The sequence below is a fragment of the Fusarium phalaenopsidis genome (assembly GCF_050370095.1).
Source record: "Fusarium phalaenopsidis strain FUZ10S chromosome Unknown contig_32304, whole genome shotgun sequence".
Classification (NCBI taxonomy): domain Eukaryota; kingdom Fungi; phylum Ascomycota; class Sordariomycetes; order Hypocreales; family Nectriaceae; genus Fusarium; species Fusarium phalaenopsidis.
In genome coordinates this window covers 1,251,356-1,265,860 of record NW_028145404.1, presented here as the reverse complement: position 1 = coordinate 1,265,860, position 14,505 = coordinate 1,251,356, and the positions used below count along the sequence as shown (strand labels likewise).

At 54.4% G+C, this 14,505-nt stretch overlaps 3 protein-coding genes across 3 annotated transcripts; 2 read left to right on the top strand and 1 right to left on the bottom strand.

The window, feature by feature from the left end:
* Positions 1–3,549: 3,549 nt before the first annotated feature.
* Positions 3,550–4,760, top strand: LRP88_09693 (uncharacterized protein; the record flags this gene model as incomplete). The annotated part of the gene is made up of 2 exons (XM_083246174.1): positions 3,550–3,635; positions 3,722–4,760. The coding sequence occupies 2 exons, from the start codon at positions 3,550–3,552 to the stop codon at positions 4,758–4,760; spliced, it is 1,125 nt and encodes a 374-aa protein (XP_083097287.1).
* A 2,091-nt stretch (positions 4,761–6,851) lies between these two features.
* Positions 6,852–9,454, top strand: LRP88_09692 (Zn(II)2Cys6 transcription factor domain-containing protein; the record flags this gene model as incomplete). The annotated part of the gene is made up of 3 exons (XM_083246173.1): positions 6,852–8,567; positions 8,623–9,217; positions 9,297–9,454. The coding sequence occupies 3 exons, from the start codon at positions 6,852–6,854 to the stop codon at positions 9,452–9,454; spliced, it is 2,469 nt and encodes an 822-aa protein (XP_083097286.1).
* Positions 9,455–14,108: 4,654 nt separating this feature from the next.
* On the bottom strand, positions 14,109–14,457 carry LRP88_09691 (MICOS complex subunit MIC10; the record flags this gene model as incomplete). Its single annotated transcript, XM_083246172.1, has 2 exons — positions 14,109–14,306; positions 14,374–14,457. The coding sequence occupies 2 exons, from the start codon at positions 14,455–14,457 to the stop codon at positions 14,109–14,111; spliced, it is 282 nt and encodes a 93-aa protein (XP_083097285.1).
* Between the last annotated feature and the right edge of the window lie 48 nt (positions 14,458–14,505).

Here is a 14,505-nt window from a genome sequence, read left to right as displayed (position 1 = left end):
TTGAGAAGGTTGGTTTGAATTGCCACCTACCTAGGGTAGGCAGGCTGGGTCGGATATCCAGAACCGAACCCAGACGGTAGCCTCACTTACTTGCAAGGAATTTGGATGTCAGGAGATTGGGCATGTATGATCGGACGGTTGATGTGAGTGGGCGGAAACTCTGCGTGGTGCAACGGTTGGTCTGTTGCCCACAGTTGGGCCTCGATGAGATCCATATCAAGATTTCTCTGAGGGGTCAAGGATCCTTCCCTGCCAAGATGTGATGTGATATATGTGATGGAACTCTAGTTTTGTAATTACATAGAATATGTATGCAGGTGTGCGTGATATGTCGCTCACAATATTCGTATGCCGGTAGTGCGTTTGGATATGTGCCCAAGCATCCAGGCATGGATCTGTCTACCCTAGGCAGTCAACTTCACCTAAACCAACCGCAACAAGATGACACCAACAACGTCTCTGGTGGCGATTCTACTCTTATTCGGATTGAAACCATTGCTGTCGTGGCTTTGCATCTGCAGTTATGTACCATGAGGGCGTCTAGAAGATCCATATTGCGAAATCAGACACTCCTCGACATCCAACCACAACCACCCAGAGATCCAATTATAGGGTATCTGGACCTACACGGCCTCAGACTGTCCTCAACACCATGGCTAGCCCTATTGAAAAGAATAGATATCGCTTGGCCTGCATGGGCCGATGCTTGCCTAAACGCTCCCTCAACTCTCGACTGCCTCAACCAGACAATTGGCCATTATGAGTCCTGGCTTCGATAACGACGACGGCGTGAAACTTCACGGCCACACTCCAGGGTTGTGAGAAGACAGCAGCGCTTATGTGACGACTTTCTCGTGTCACGTTAATATCCACGTCAAGAGAGAAAAGAAACGTTGGGTTCCGCAGATCGGTCACATGCATTTGGCCGCCCGTGGGTAATCTGGCACCTGCCAAATGGAACCTGGGCAGCCAAACAATCGGAGCCATCTCGAGCCTCACCTGGTTCGCCCTGCTCTGGCATCCTTGCGTGGACGACATCGGCTTCCATGAGGGGACCAACAACATTGGCCGCCCTGAGGACAGGAGCTCTGAGTGGAGGTGGTCTGTCCTGCCCTGTCCTCGATGCGGCCTGTTGCCTCAGCCTTGAATCAGGGCAAAGCAGATGAGGCATCTATCTCGCACCCACATCGACCCCGTCCGTCACGGCCATGGCCAACCTTGATCCATCATCCATGGAGGCACATCATCTCTATCCGCTGGCAACGAGATCCACCCGCAGGTAATCCTTCGCCTCATAATCGGCAAAGCTGAACTCGGCCGGGTCAATGCGGCCTGCGCTGCGCTGCGCGACGGGAGAGAGCGTAAGGACCCTTCATCTCCTTGTCACCGTTCACAGGTGCCGACGATGCCACGAGCTTGTGGCTCCCCCCCAAAGCCCAGGGTCAAGGGCAGGTGGAGCAAGCCGCAGTGCCAGCGTCTGCTTGCATCAGCGTCAGGCCATAGTGTCGTCGTCGTCATGATGGATGGATGCTGTGACGGGCCCTTGCACACGCTGTTCCTACCTCCGCACTGGACCGCATCCGCATCCGCATGGGGAGCCAGAGCCAGAGCCAGCCAGCGCAGTCCTGTAACTAACAGCCTGTCTCCGAATCCCCTCATGGGCCCTGATGGTTCGCCGGGCGGAATTCGGGCTTCGCTCAGATCGGCGCCCCGCGCCCTGCAAGAGATTCAGGGTCGAAGCCGTTGAGCTTCTGCCACCCAATCACCAGACGCCCTGTCCTGTCCTGTCCAAGGCCAGCACAAAAGCCAAGTTTAGCCAGGGCCAATCGCCCTGTGCGCCATGTTCTGGAGGTGGTGCGCTGTACTGTTCTGTGCTTTGCTGGTCTAGTTCTGTGCGGTGTGCTGTCTCGGTCGTCTGGTCTGTCGAGGTGCTCTGCTGTCGGACCGCCAGCTGGGCATCTCACGGGCTCCCGTCAGAAATACCCAACCGCCAGGCGTTGATGCTCATGATGGTGGTGGTCAGTGGGCATCAACAAGCCCTGTCGGGTGCGATTAGCTGGCATCCAACGCCAACCCATCCATGATGGCCCAAAAGCAAAAGCCTTGGTGCCCGACCTCCATCGAGTCCCATCGTCGTCCCGCCATTGACCGCTCCTCATGGTTCCAGGTAGTCCCCTGCTCCCAGCTATCTCCTGAGGTCATCTTTACCTGACGCTGCCAGCGCGTCTTGGGCAACAATGCCTGCGCCCAATGATGCCGGCGGGAAATTGCCTCGCTGTTCAAGACCAAGGCAGTAGCCGAGAGCTGCCCCCGCGATCCATGAGATGGAAGCTATTGTACCTGTGTCTCCCACACTCTACTTTTGAAGCACGCACAAAACATCTGGGGTAGTCCCGGGCTCTGACGAAACCCTTCGACACTGACGCTCCACCTCCTCGGCTACACAACATCGACCATCCCTGGGTTCCTGGATTCTGCTTGCTTGCGTCTCGCCGGAAAGGAAGGGATCAGGAAAGAAAAAAGTCACAGTAATACCCACCACCCAGATCCGCTGCACGGCTGTGGGTTGCGCGCTTGCTTGCGTCGACGGCAAGACACGACCCGACACGACTATCGCAGCCCTCCGTTCGGACTTTGGCTCACGCTCACTCCCGACCACCTGGAAGACTTTACTCGTCTTGGGGCGAATTTTGTTGCAAATCTCTGCCAGAAGAGTCTTGGTCGAACGCTTCCCGCCTGGTCCCTGTCGAGACTCCGCCATTAACGTTAGTGAATGGGGTATCTTCCATTTTTTTCTTCTTAGGTTCCAGTGCCATCCCATCCACCATCCATCTTGGACCAGGGTCCGGCTCATGACATGCGTCGGCCTCTCCCTTGCAGCCTCACGAACGAACATAAATCGTCCCTATTCCGAGCTTCAGTGCCCCCAGTCCGCTCCCGTACCTGTGCCAACTCAGATCGGCTCACTTATCAGCATTGCCTGCGACTGGTTCGCTGAGAATCAATCAATCGGTCAATCAATCGCCCCTCCCAAGCAAAGCAAAGCAAGCAAGAAAGCCCCCTCCAAGGATCAAGCACTACGTATCGTCTTCTTAGTGCTTCATTGTTTTCCCGCGAGTTTTTTTGTCCAATCATTCCGTTTCCGTCCATCTGGAGCTGCTGGCCCTTCCTTTGACGTACGTCCCGAGACGTCAACACAGACAGAGACAGACAGATTGATCCATCTGCCTGGGCCACAAGTCACACCGCCTACAACCGCCGACGGGAGGACCCAGACCCAGGAATCCCATCGCCATCTCAGGAAACCCTAGTCGCCGTGGATGCCCCAGAGATTTTGGAGCCAGCCTTTTGGAGAAAACCAAGGATCACGGCCCAAGGACCCATAGTGTGCAAGCTGTCCATCGGATTTAGTCTCTTTTTTTCTGGAACCCAAGGCCCGGACCCATTTGCTTCTTCCTCGCCTGTGGATTCTTTCTTTATCAGCCGCAAGTCTCGTCAGCAGGACTCTGTCCGGAAGTTAACACTGCCTTCATTCTGCTGCCTGCTGCCATGACCAGCCAGTTCAGTATGGCGCAACCAGAGTATGCCTACAGGTCCTCGGCCATGTCCAACAGTCCCTGGAACCCGACTCGCAGGTGAGATTGCTCTCTCCCCGTTGCCTGTCCAGCCCGTCCGTCGCGACGGGCACCATCAGTGTGGTTGGCTAACTCTCGCCCGGCAGTTCCTTTGCCGAACCCACGGCACATGGAGGCTTCGATAATGTCTTTTACTCGACACCAAGGTATGGACATCCTCGAGCTCCCACGCCCGCAGTTTTTAGTAACAATGGCCCTCTGCAAAGTGTCAATTACTCGGCTAGCTCCTACAACCTCGCTGCCGGTGCTGGCGCCGCTGCCATGCCCACCGCTGCCAACGGTAACGGCGCTGCTGCCGGTCATCTGTCGCGGGCCGAGTCCGCCTACCCTCCGGGCTCGACCTACGCCGGACGTCCTCCGTCGGGCTCGTTTGGCAAGCCCATCGGACATGGATCCTACAAGGGCTCCGGCTCGCAGGCCTGGGAGACCCATGACCGCTACTCACCCACCGACTCAGTCGACGACATCATCGCGTCGCCCAACCTGTCTGACTATTCCCTGGAAAATGGGATGAACAGCGCCGCCCAGGCCAAGTCCAAGCCCAATGGTAAGGGCCGGTCACAGCGACGGCCGTCGAACCGAGACGAGTTTGACGGTCCCCATCAGTTCCTGCAGCGGCCACCGCCAGACGTCATCGCGATGCAGGAGCGCGAACTCCCGCATCTGCCCACGAACCTCCACGTCCAGGAGCAGGACAGCGTGCTCAGCCAGGTCAACGATCGACTCTCGCAGTGCGCTTACGACTTTGTCGCCAAGTATCAGTTCCCGATCCCGTTGACTCAGGATATGAGGCCGGTTGAGCGACCGCAGGATCGAGAGTGGACCGAGTGGGTTTACCTCTTGAAGCGCCTAGCGACGAAGCGACGCATCCCCGCGCGAGTGCTGTACAACGGACAGATCAAGCAGTTTGTCACGATCCTCGAGAACTCGCTCGAGATGCGGCACGCGGCAAAGCACCAGAGCCGTCCTCTCAAGGACGACCGCAACATCCTCCAGCTCATCTCGGCCGGCATTCAGGTGGCCAAGATTCTGAAGGATGCATCGGCCATGGACTACCTGGACCGATTATACGTTTCTACCGAGAAGCAGATCCAAGACCGTGCGGCTGCGCGGTACCGGTCTTGAGACACAAGCTTCATCACGAGTCCTAAGCGACTCCCACGATATACGTTTATACGCTTTCCTACAGCAGGAAAAGACGATCGATCAGCCGGCGACGACTACGGCGCAGAGCAGAGCAGAAACAGGTATGTGACCCGGGTCTCTTTGCTGAGGCTTCAAGCAACGCAACTGCAGGGTCGCATTGTGAATGATAATGTTTTTGGAATATGGATGGGCATTCTTCCACGGTTATACAACATGAGTTGAGCACGACGCTGTCGCTGACATGTTTGCCGCGGGTAACAACCGTCTTTTCTGGTTGGGAGGCCATCGTCTAGAGCGTGTTGGGAGTTTTCATGTGGCAATGATTTCTTGTTTTTTTTTGGGCGAATCGCGGGTTTCTTCCTTTTTTTTTTGCTTCCGTTGCTGTTTTAGCATCCATGATTGTTACGCTTTCGTTTTTCTTGTTGCTCCGGGTTATGGGCATATCTCCAATAGAGGACTCAGGCACAATTCGCACTTCTTGCTGTGTGTTTCGGTCATTCCGGTAATTGGAGAAGTTGGTCCCGGGCATGGATGGCGCGCCCACTGCCGCCCCGGCCGCGGGTGGCGTTGGGTAACGACGGTGATGGTGGTGTTGGGCATCGGGGCTATGGTCAGGAAGGTTGGCAAGGGTCTGGGATATTGGGTATGGATGGTTGAAAGAGATAGGAAGCTGTGAGGATGATCAATCCCCCGAGGAGGCAGGCGGTCTCGTGCCGGAGGTGCCCTTTCGTGTTAGGCACGGGGGACACAGAGGCCCGGAGGCCACAGTCTTGCGATAGGGTGTATGAATACAGCAGCGGGACGGGACGGGATGGCAGAGCCTGGCTATGAGGCCGGCCAGTCAGTATACGAGCAACCAGCTGGAGAGTTGAGTTGACGGTTTGATTTGACAACAGTTCGCATAGAGTATCGCAAAGACGAGAATCAGAATGAGCGAGATTACGCAGCATTGCCTATGATGAGAGGTCACTGCTGGTGTGTGAGTGAGTGATTCACTCATGATCATCAACTTGAGACGAGTGAGTGTGTCAACGTCTACATCAACGTTAACGTCAACAGATAGTCAGATCGAGATTCAGCCTCAACACAGACCGCAATTGCTCGCCGGCAGAGGCCACGGGAGTTGAATGCAAGTCATGGGGTTCTCATGTGGCGTCTGGCTGATGTGATGAACTGACATGTCCCGTCGCACCGGGGCGCGGCCGAAGCTGTCTTGAGGCCTTCCTGCTTCATGTCGTGATGCACGAAATCGATTTCAAGGCCAACCGAAACAGCTCAGCTACGCGCCTCGCTCGATACCGCTGCCGCCGCTGCGGTGCAATGACTGATGACAGCCCACAGGCAGTTCAGAGGCTCATCACTCGACATAGTACTAGGAGAGGCATAGCGTCAAAGTGTTCGAAACTGCCCTGGATGAACATGTGCATAAACGACTGGCCGACGACAAGCCTTACCCTGCGCTCCCCGAGCTGGGGTACCTGACATTCCGCGTGGTTTTGCTGGGACTTTCAGGTACCCCGTCGTGGGGTCAACTTACGCCCAGTCGGTCGCCGTTTAGGCTTAGCGCGTCGAGTCTCGACGGCGAATGCAAGCAAACAAGGGCCCCACGACGACCCCAAGAAGGTCGACCGAGCAGAAATCCAACAAGTTAGAGAGTCTCTTTCTTTTCTTTCTTTTCACTTCGGTCTACGATTGTAGAAAAAATGCCATTGCTCTGGCCTTTTATATCTGCTGTTGCTCCCTGGATCTGTCGCTGAGTCGGTCCCCTCCTCCTCCACTCCCCACTTTGCGCGCGACCAACTCTTGGTGATCTTTTGGTGGATGCGATCTCGATAACGACGACTACGACAAAGTGACGACTCGATACTTTTTGGCTGTGATTGCCTGCGATTCTTTTCCTTCGTCTCATTATCACGGGCTTCAATCTACTATATAACGTCCATTTCCTCCCATATATATCCGCTTTCTTCCCCATCCGTAACCTAGCCTCTCAATACACCACGCCATAGTATTGACTCTCATCAACAAACTCGGATCTTAACCCTTTGAAACCTCTCTAAGCCTCTCACAATGGCGTCTGTATCTTCCCGGCCGTCGCCAAACTCTTCATCCCCCTACGACTTCGAATCCGCCCCCGAGACCGACGAGACATGGCAGTACATCGACTACACGGCCTCGAGCTCTGGCCCGTCCTCCATCGGATTTCTGTCTGACCCTGCCAGTGGAAGCTTGGGAAGCTTTGCCATGATTGGAAACGTTCATGGAAACTCACCCTCCCCTTACATCTCTGGAAACACTCCATCTTCCTACGTCGCTGGCAGCACACCCTCTCCCTACATGGCCGGCAACACGCCATCTCCGTATGTGTCAGGGAACACATCCTCACCCTTTGTACCAGTCAACACTCCCTCACCATACGTCTCTGGGAACGACCCCTCCCCTTCAGCAGCCTCTCCCCTCCTCCTCGGGGAGATGGACCAGACCGCCTTCTTCTCCAGTAACCCGTCGTTCCCCTCGCAGTCCGAGACTGGCAACTCGGATATGTTTGCGACAGCAACCACAACAGCAGATGGAGGCTTCGGCCCGGCGCAGGGCTTCATGACCCCCCAGCAGTACCTCTTCCCGCAGCAGCAGCAACAGGATGCGAGCCAGTTCTCGCCCCAGGGTTTGAACGGTATGCTGGTGGCGCAGAGGACGGGCCCCAGTTCACGGCAGGGTGCTGATGAGACTGCAGACATGACCCTCATCAACAACTTTGGCGCCGACATGTTCTCGACCGGCTCGGGTGAGCAGGTTCAGCTGCCCCAAGTCGACCTCAACATGCCACAGCCGCTGCAGTCGGATCCAAACGTCCCGCCGTGGAACTCTACTAACACGAGGGGCAGCGAAGGCATCTTCATTATGGATGACTTTAGCAGCTCGCCGTCCCCCAAGAGCATTCACTCACAGAGCTCTTTCTCTAGTAACAAGGCCACCTACGCAAGCAGCAGCGGTAAATCATCGACCCAGATCCGCAAGGTCAAGACAGGCAAGGTCGAGAAGAAAAAATCTGAGCAGTCGGGCAAGTTTGTCATTGTAACCCCCAACTCCATCTCGGCCCACGCCGGCCGCCCGAACCCCTTTGAATGCTTCGAGGCCATGGCTCGTACTAGTCAGCGAGGCCGAAAGGGCCCCCTGGCGAATGCCACCAAGGAGAACGCCCTGCAGGTTCGGAGGGTGGGAGCTTGCTTCTGCTGTCACAGCCGCAAGGTCAAGTGTGACAAGGAGAGGCCCTGCAAGAGCTGCAAGAAGCTCATGATCCAGGTCCCTCAGGTAGTCTGCTGGCAGTTCCAGGACTTTGTGCCCATCCTGTTCCCAGACTTTATTCGTGGTCATCTGCGTAAGGAGGTCATGACCCAGTTTATTGCTGAGAGCATTGTCAGCTTCCAGGTCAATGGAGTTGAGCAGGGCTGCTCTGTCGAGCTCTTCTCTGGAGGCAGGTTCCAAGCGGTCCTCGCCATCGAGGCCAAGTTCTTCACCCCCAAGACCCCTGACATCATCCAGCACTGGCACATGGTCAATGTAGGACCAGACCGTGTTGAGCTGCAGTCCAACGGAGCCGCAGCCATTGCCGTCGAGCTCGAGAAGACGGCCGAGAGGGACAACCTCAAGAAGAGGACAAAGAAGTACATCCAAGAGCTCATCACAGAGCCTGGCTTTGTGGACCAGGTCACGGAATCCTTCCGCTCCACTCAACTTCCGAGGAAGCTTCTTGGGATCATCAAGCAATACGCCGATGAGACTGAGGTGAGTAAGCCCGAGTGAAATTGTATCAGTAGCCGAGCTGACGACATATCTACAGTCCCTCATGGTCAAGCGCGCCCTGTCCATCTACTGTATGCACTACATCATGACCCGGCAGCTCTGCCTCACCCGGCACACGGTCGACTCGCTGCGGTCTACCGGCATGATCGCCCAGAACGACGGCTTCGTGACGCCCCGTATGCTCGCACGGCAGATCAAGTCGGTCGTAGACGAGCTCATGTTGCGCGAGATGCAGCAGCTGTTTGAGCTCTTCTCCAAGTCGCTCAAGCCCAAGATCCGGCGCGAGTGGGCACCCTGTACCGCCGCCTTCCTGGTGCTCTGCCTCTTCATGGAGGCGGTCGAGACGGCGGCCGACACCTTTGTCGTGGCGGGCAACGAGATCAGCATGAGGAACAGCGCGCGGCCTGAGTACGACCGCAGCGTGGCCCTCAACACGTGCAAGGAGGTCGAGAACATGCCCTTCAAGCAGTTCGCCTACCAGTTCCACCAGGTCTACCAGACGCACACCAAGGAGGCCAACGCAAAGAGCTTCAACCCGCTGTTTGACAGCAGCTTTGCCGAGCACGGCGAGCTGGACGGGCCCGCCGTGACGTTTGCGGCTCAGCTCAGGGAGCTCTTCTTTGGCGAGGACTGTAAGTGCAACTGTTGACGAGAGAGTAAAGTCCTTCTAGAAGGAACACGAAAATGCTGACGTGTGTCTCACTTTTTCAGGGTTAGAGTTGCAGTTCCTGGCGGCCAACGATATCCTCCCCAACAGCGGCAGTCACCCGTTCCCTATGAGCCCGGAGACCTTGTACACGGGTCGACTCGTGGCCAAGTTTCTCATGTCCTTCACCGATGACAAGGCCATCTTTGGAGACTCTGTTTGAGAAATATTTGCCCGAGACATGTGGGCTGACGAAGGGTGGGAACCTTCGATTGTATACCTAGGGAAAGGCGAAGCAAGCCAAGGCAAGGCAACGGTTTTTGTGATGGATGACATGGCGTACATATGCAAGGCTTTTTTTTTTTTTTTTTTTTTGGTTCAACGACAATAGGACAGGTAGGATACCCTTGTACAGACAGGTTTAGGAGGTTTTGAACGACTCTCGGTGGCACGATGTATACAGGACAGGACAAAGGCGACGTTTCGAGTTCAGTTCAGGGATTGCGGGATCTTTCTTTCGTCATAACGTGCATAAGTTGATAGTACAAAGCAGACAAGATTATTAAAAGAGTCACTTCACTATGGTATGTATGCCCGATTTTAGTCCTGGAACCACACATTTTCAGTGGCAGCAGGGTGGAGCGGACTGGTTGTCTAGACCGTTGGATCATTCTCCCACGCGAACGATTAAATAAAAGTTAACACACATGCGCATCAAAAGCGCGAGGTGTAGGCAATTTGTGGGTGCCGTTGACAACGGACTTTAACAGGGGGTAGAAGCTGTTGTGACAGGGCAAGGGTAAGCTGAACATGAAAAAAGCATAGCAATGAAGCCGAGACAAGCGTATCACAAAGACGCCGCCTTTTAGACTGTCAAAAAATACGCGCAAGACCCTCACACTCTCTAGGGACCTTGCAAATGTCTCGCATGGTCACGGCTTGACAGGCCTAGGGTCTTCGGAAGACCGGACTGAAAGCGGCCACCAGCAGAAGCCAGACGTTACGTTGGACGACACCGTCTGATGGGTCAAAAGCCGAGGGAGATGATCATCTCGGCTTAGGGTAAAGTTGCCCATCAAAGAAAGAGGCTGAGCGTTGATCGCGTGAAAAAAAAAGAGTTTGAAAGAAGGATGAAGAGAGAAGAAACTGAAAAAAAAAGTGAGCTTTGTTTGAAGTAGTTGGTGACAGGGATACACAGACCCACTCGCACGTGACACCAACCACCGTTAACCGCCAGCTTCGAGTTGCTGCTTTTTTTCCTCTTTTCTTCTTCTTCTTTACACTTTTTTACGCACGTAAAAATCAACCGGCTTCGATTCTCTTACTCCCTGTCGGTCATACTCAGTGCTAGAGTGACGTAGATTTTGTTTTGCTGTATTTTGTGCGTGTCGAGATGGTTCTGATTGTCTCAACGCGTCCAGCAAAAGTTCTCACATGCATTTTCGTCTTAGAAACACCACACTATGAATATGTCTACCATGTGCACAAGATCCAGCCCCCTGGCCCGTACGCCAGCATTAGTTGTAGACTTTAGCTGAGGCTCGTAATAGCTGGCCTCTTCCCTGTGTAGCTTGCATCCCTCGTCGGGGGGAACGGGGTTGCCCGTCTTCCTGTTTTGGGCAACTCCATGTGTCGTGACGGGTAGCGCCAGCGACACAGCATCTCGGGGGACCCTGCCGAGTGGCCGCTTCACAAGACAGTGACGGCAGACGGCCCATGTTGGGAAATGCGAGGTTCCGAGAAAGTAATGGGTTCAAGCTCGTTGTCGTCCCCCTTCCCCCCCTCAGCGGCCCGGCTGCCTGGGACCAACCAGCAGAATTAGCATGCCATGGGCTGGTTTAAGCCTTTTTACGTGACACTAGGCAAATGTCTGTATTTGCTCAGCACTTGAGAAACTCGGTAGCTGAGGACCTGATCTTTGTCCTTTGCTCTGAGCCTCGTTGGTGAACCCGTTCGACTCGGCCATGTCTACAAGAATGGCAATGCCTCGGTTGCCTCTTTGCTGACGTTGGAGTTGAACCCGTTGAAGTCTCGCCCGAGGATAATATTGGATTCACTGTGCCACGCTTGCCACAGGGCCAAGAGATACACAAAGAAAAGGAGGCCCTTGCTGATTGATGCCCTTTCGCATACAACTGCACGGTCTGACGGGTCCCTTCCGCAACGGGCTCAGGGCCGCCTCGTTCAGGATACGAGCATATCTCTGGACGCCTGTTTTTGGAAACCTGTGCTGCGGCAAGATGCATCTGATGATGGAGTTAGTAGCTCGATAGGCTTATGACGACGAGGTACTCGAGTTGGAGGAACCACGTTGAGCAACGATGAATCGACTCACTTCCGGCACTCTGCACCGTCTGTGACGCCATGCGGCTCACCAGAGGGATCTGCTTAAGAGTAGCTATCATTGTAACCGGAGTTCATGCTGGTGATCTTTTGAGGCCTCTCCGAGTAGCAGTTTGGATATAAAAGGGAGGTCATCCCCTTCAACTTGATCTACTCCTCAAGCACCTCTCAAGCTCTCTACAGCCCCAATAGCTCTATCCAAGGTTGGATTTCTACTATTCTATTGTTGAAGCATCAATTGAAGCTCACAACCTTCTAGCACGCTCAAATCTTCGTCTCATCCTCACCAGACTCCAACAATGCCCACCTCAACCTCCGGCTCTGACCCAGGAAACAACGGGCCAAAGGGCCCCGACCATCCCATAGACCCTAGTAAGTATTATCTCTTCTCTCACTTCCTCAAGCACGAAATCTCCAATCTTCCGATCCGTGGGACTGCGTCCTCGTCGCACTGTTGGACTTGCACAGCGGTGCTATGTTTTCTCCGCAGTGACAACGTCTCGCTGCAGAATCGGTGCTCCTCCGATTGGGCTATAGCTGATACGGACCAACAGCCTACGGAAAATAAACCCCCATTGTCGGACCAAGTGCCGGACATGCTGTGGGGGTTAGGATGTGAGGAGAATGGGCGGCATTCTGAAGACTAGTTCTAGACAAGATTGTTAGAGGAGGATGGTTTGCACTCTCGGTGGGTGGCCTAGGCTGGGAAAAAGTAATGGTGATGAGTTGGGTGCTTTGGAAAATTGTTTTGAAACTTCTCTTAATGAGAAAATAAACGCTACCGGTGCGCTCACAATGTTCCCCCTTGTCTCTTGTGCAAGCCCCCCCATCGTCTGATAGCCCAACGCCGTGTGCCCCCGAGAGGCTTACACAAAGTAAAGATTATCGTCTGGTGTATCCCAAAGAGCATAATGTTGGGGGTCGCGTTAACAGAGAAAATATCAACGTGTCCCTTGAGGCGCGAATAAAGGGGGAGGGAGACGGGATGCGGTGAGTGGGAGACTGAGGCTGAGGAAGCATCATACGAGTGACGTGACACTGGTGTAAAGGTGGGAGAAATGAGTCAAGGGGAAACATACCATCTCGGGGGAACAATCTCGCCATCCAGGCTGTGTGTTTCTCAAGATACGTTGAGACGGCAGAGTCTGGAGTTGTGGGAGACCTTAGCATCTTCGAGCAAGTCTTGCCTGGTCGTTTGGTCACTGGATTTAAATGCCGTGATCAAAGGTTTATTTATCCTAAGTAGAATATTGATGGAAAGTAACGCTATGTTGTGCCGTCTCTGTACGCGTTCAATTGTGACTTCCAGTTCACAGAAGTCCTTGATACCTGCCACTTCTTCTGGAGGGAGGCTAGGGAGTAACCATCGCCAACCCTCAAACTGCAAAGAGACAAACCTAGAACATATTCTCCCCTAAGCATGTCTTTTTCATGCCGAGTTTGGGTTCTCTTGACAGATTGACCCCCGCGATTACTTTGTTTTCTATCCTCCATGCAGAGACACGTTCTGTATCACTTGGAAGCGCGAACAACTTCAACCCTGAATCTTACTCGAACTAAGCTCCTATCGATTATCAATACGATTCCATACGGCTTCGGCAAGCCTCCGGGGCTAAAGCAAAGGCAAAGCCAGAACGATCTACGAACGGTGTTCTTCCATCGAGTCAAAACAGCATGTCCGACGCTTCTCAATACCCCGAATCGGGCCAAATAGAGATATTCTTGGTAGCAGTAGGAGTCCTCATGCTAGTCTTGGCGTTCGGAATCTTGGTTCTTGTATGTGCTGGTCTTGGATCCCCAAGCCGGGGATGTGATCCCGAGAACGGACGGCGTTTAGTGGCTTCAAGAGCCCATCGTCAAGGACAAGATATTGCGCCGGACAGGCCATACCGCGACCACGACAACTCCATCATCAACAGTATCCGCAGACAAAGCCAGCCCCTGGCTGAAGAGTTCAAGCTCGAGATGCACAGCCTGAGGCAGAGCATTGCTACGCTCATGTCACCCTCGGCCAGCCAAGATGGCAACCCTGGCGTTGTCGACAGAATGCGGCGGTTCAGCCTCGATAATCTTCTCACCCTCTCGACGAATAGTTCGGATTTAATAACCGACTGTGAAAGTTGTTGCGAGCTCTTGGACTCCCCTCTGGCCGCAACAGGGAGGGAAGACGCAGCCGGAGCAAGGAGGAGGTCGAGCAGACTTGCTGGAAACACGGTGACTCCCGATTTGGAAGCGCAGCAGTAGGATAGCCCCTTGCAGTAGTTTGTTGATCATGGCCAAGATCGCTGGGATTGGACATGGTGGTTATCGCTTGGGAATAGACGGCAGATTGTTGTACATGACCTCTATTGAACTGAATCTGAGAAACGTCCTACTCTGACATTGGCTCCTCCGGAAGCCCGCGGAAACCCGCTTCGTTTCGTCCTCTAACACGCCGCAAAGTCCGTATGCGCTGTTCCTTGTACAAAATGTCGATTTCGTCCCCTCGGCCAATCGGCACCTTTACTCGCCATCATCCATCATCCATCATCCGCTTATGCCGACTGCTTCTTCAGATCCCGCGCAGCCTGCTTGAGGCTGAAGTTGCACTCCTCATAGGCCCGGCCGGCACCGAAGCCGACGCCGACAAACGCGGGCCATGCTCTTCGCTTGAACAGGAGGACGGAGAAGACGACGCCGAAACCGAGGCCGAGGGTCGACTTGACGAGGAGGTTGGAGAGGCAGCGGTCCCACTGGGCATCAATTAGCATCATCCTACCATGTACAAAATATCCGGGTCCTCCAGGAAGATGCAATTACCTTCTCGTTGAGGAGCGACTCGCTGAGGGGCCGGGAGGAAATGGCGCTCGGGGAAGGGCGAGGAGGGACAGCGGTTTCGGCCATGATGGGCAGTCCTGGACAGGCGGCGCGTTAGCTCCAATCGGACAAATA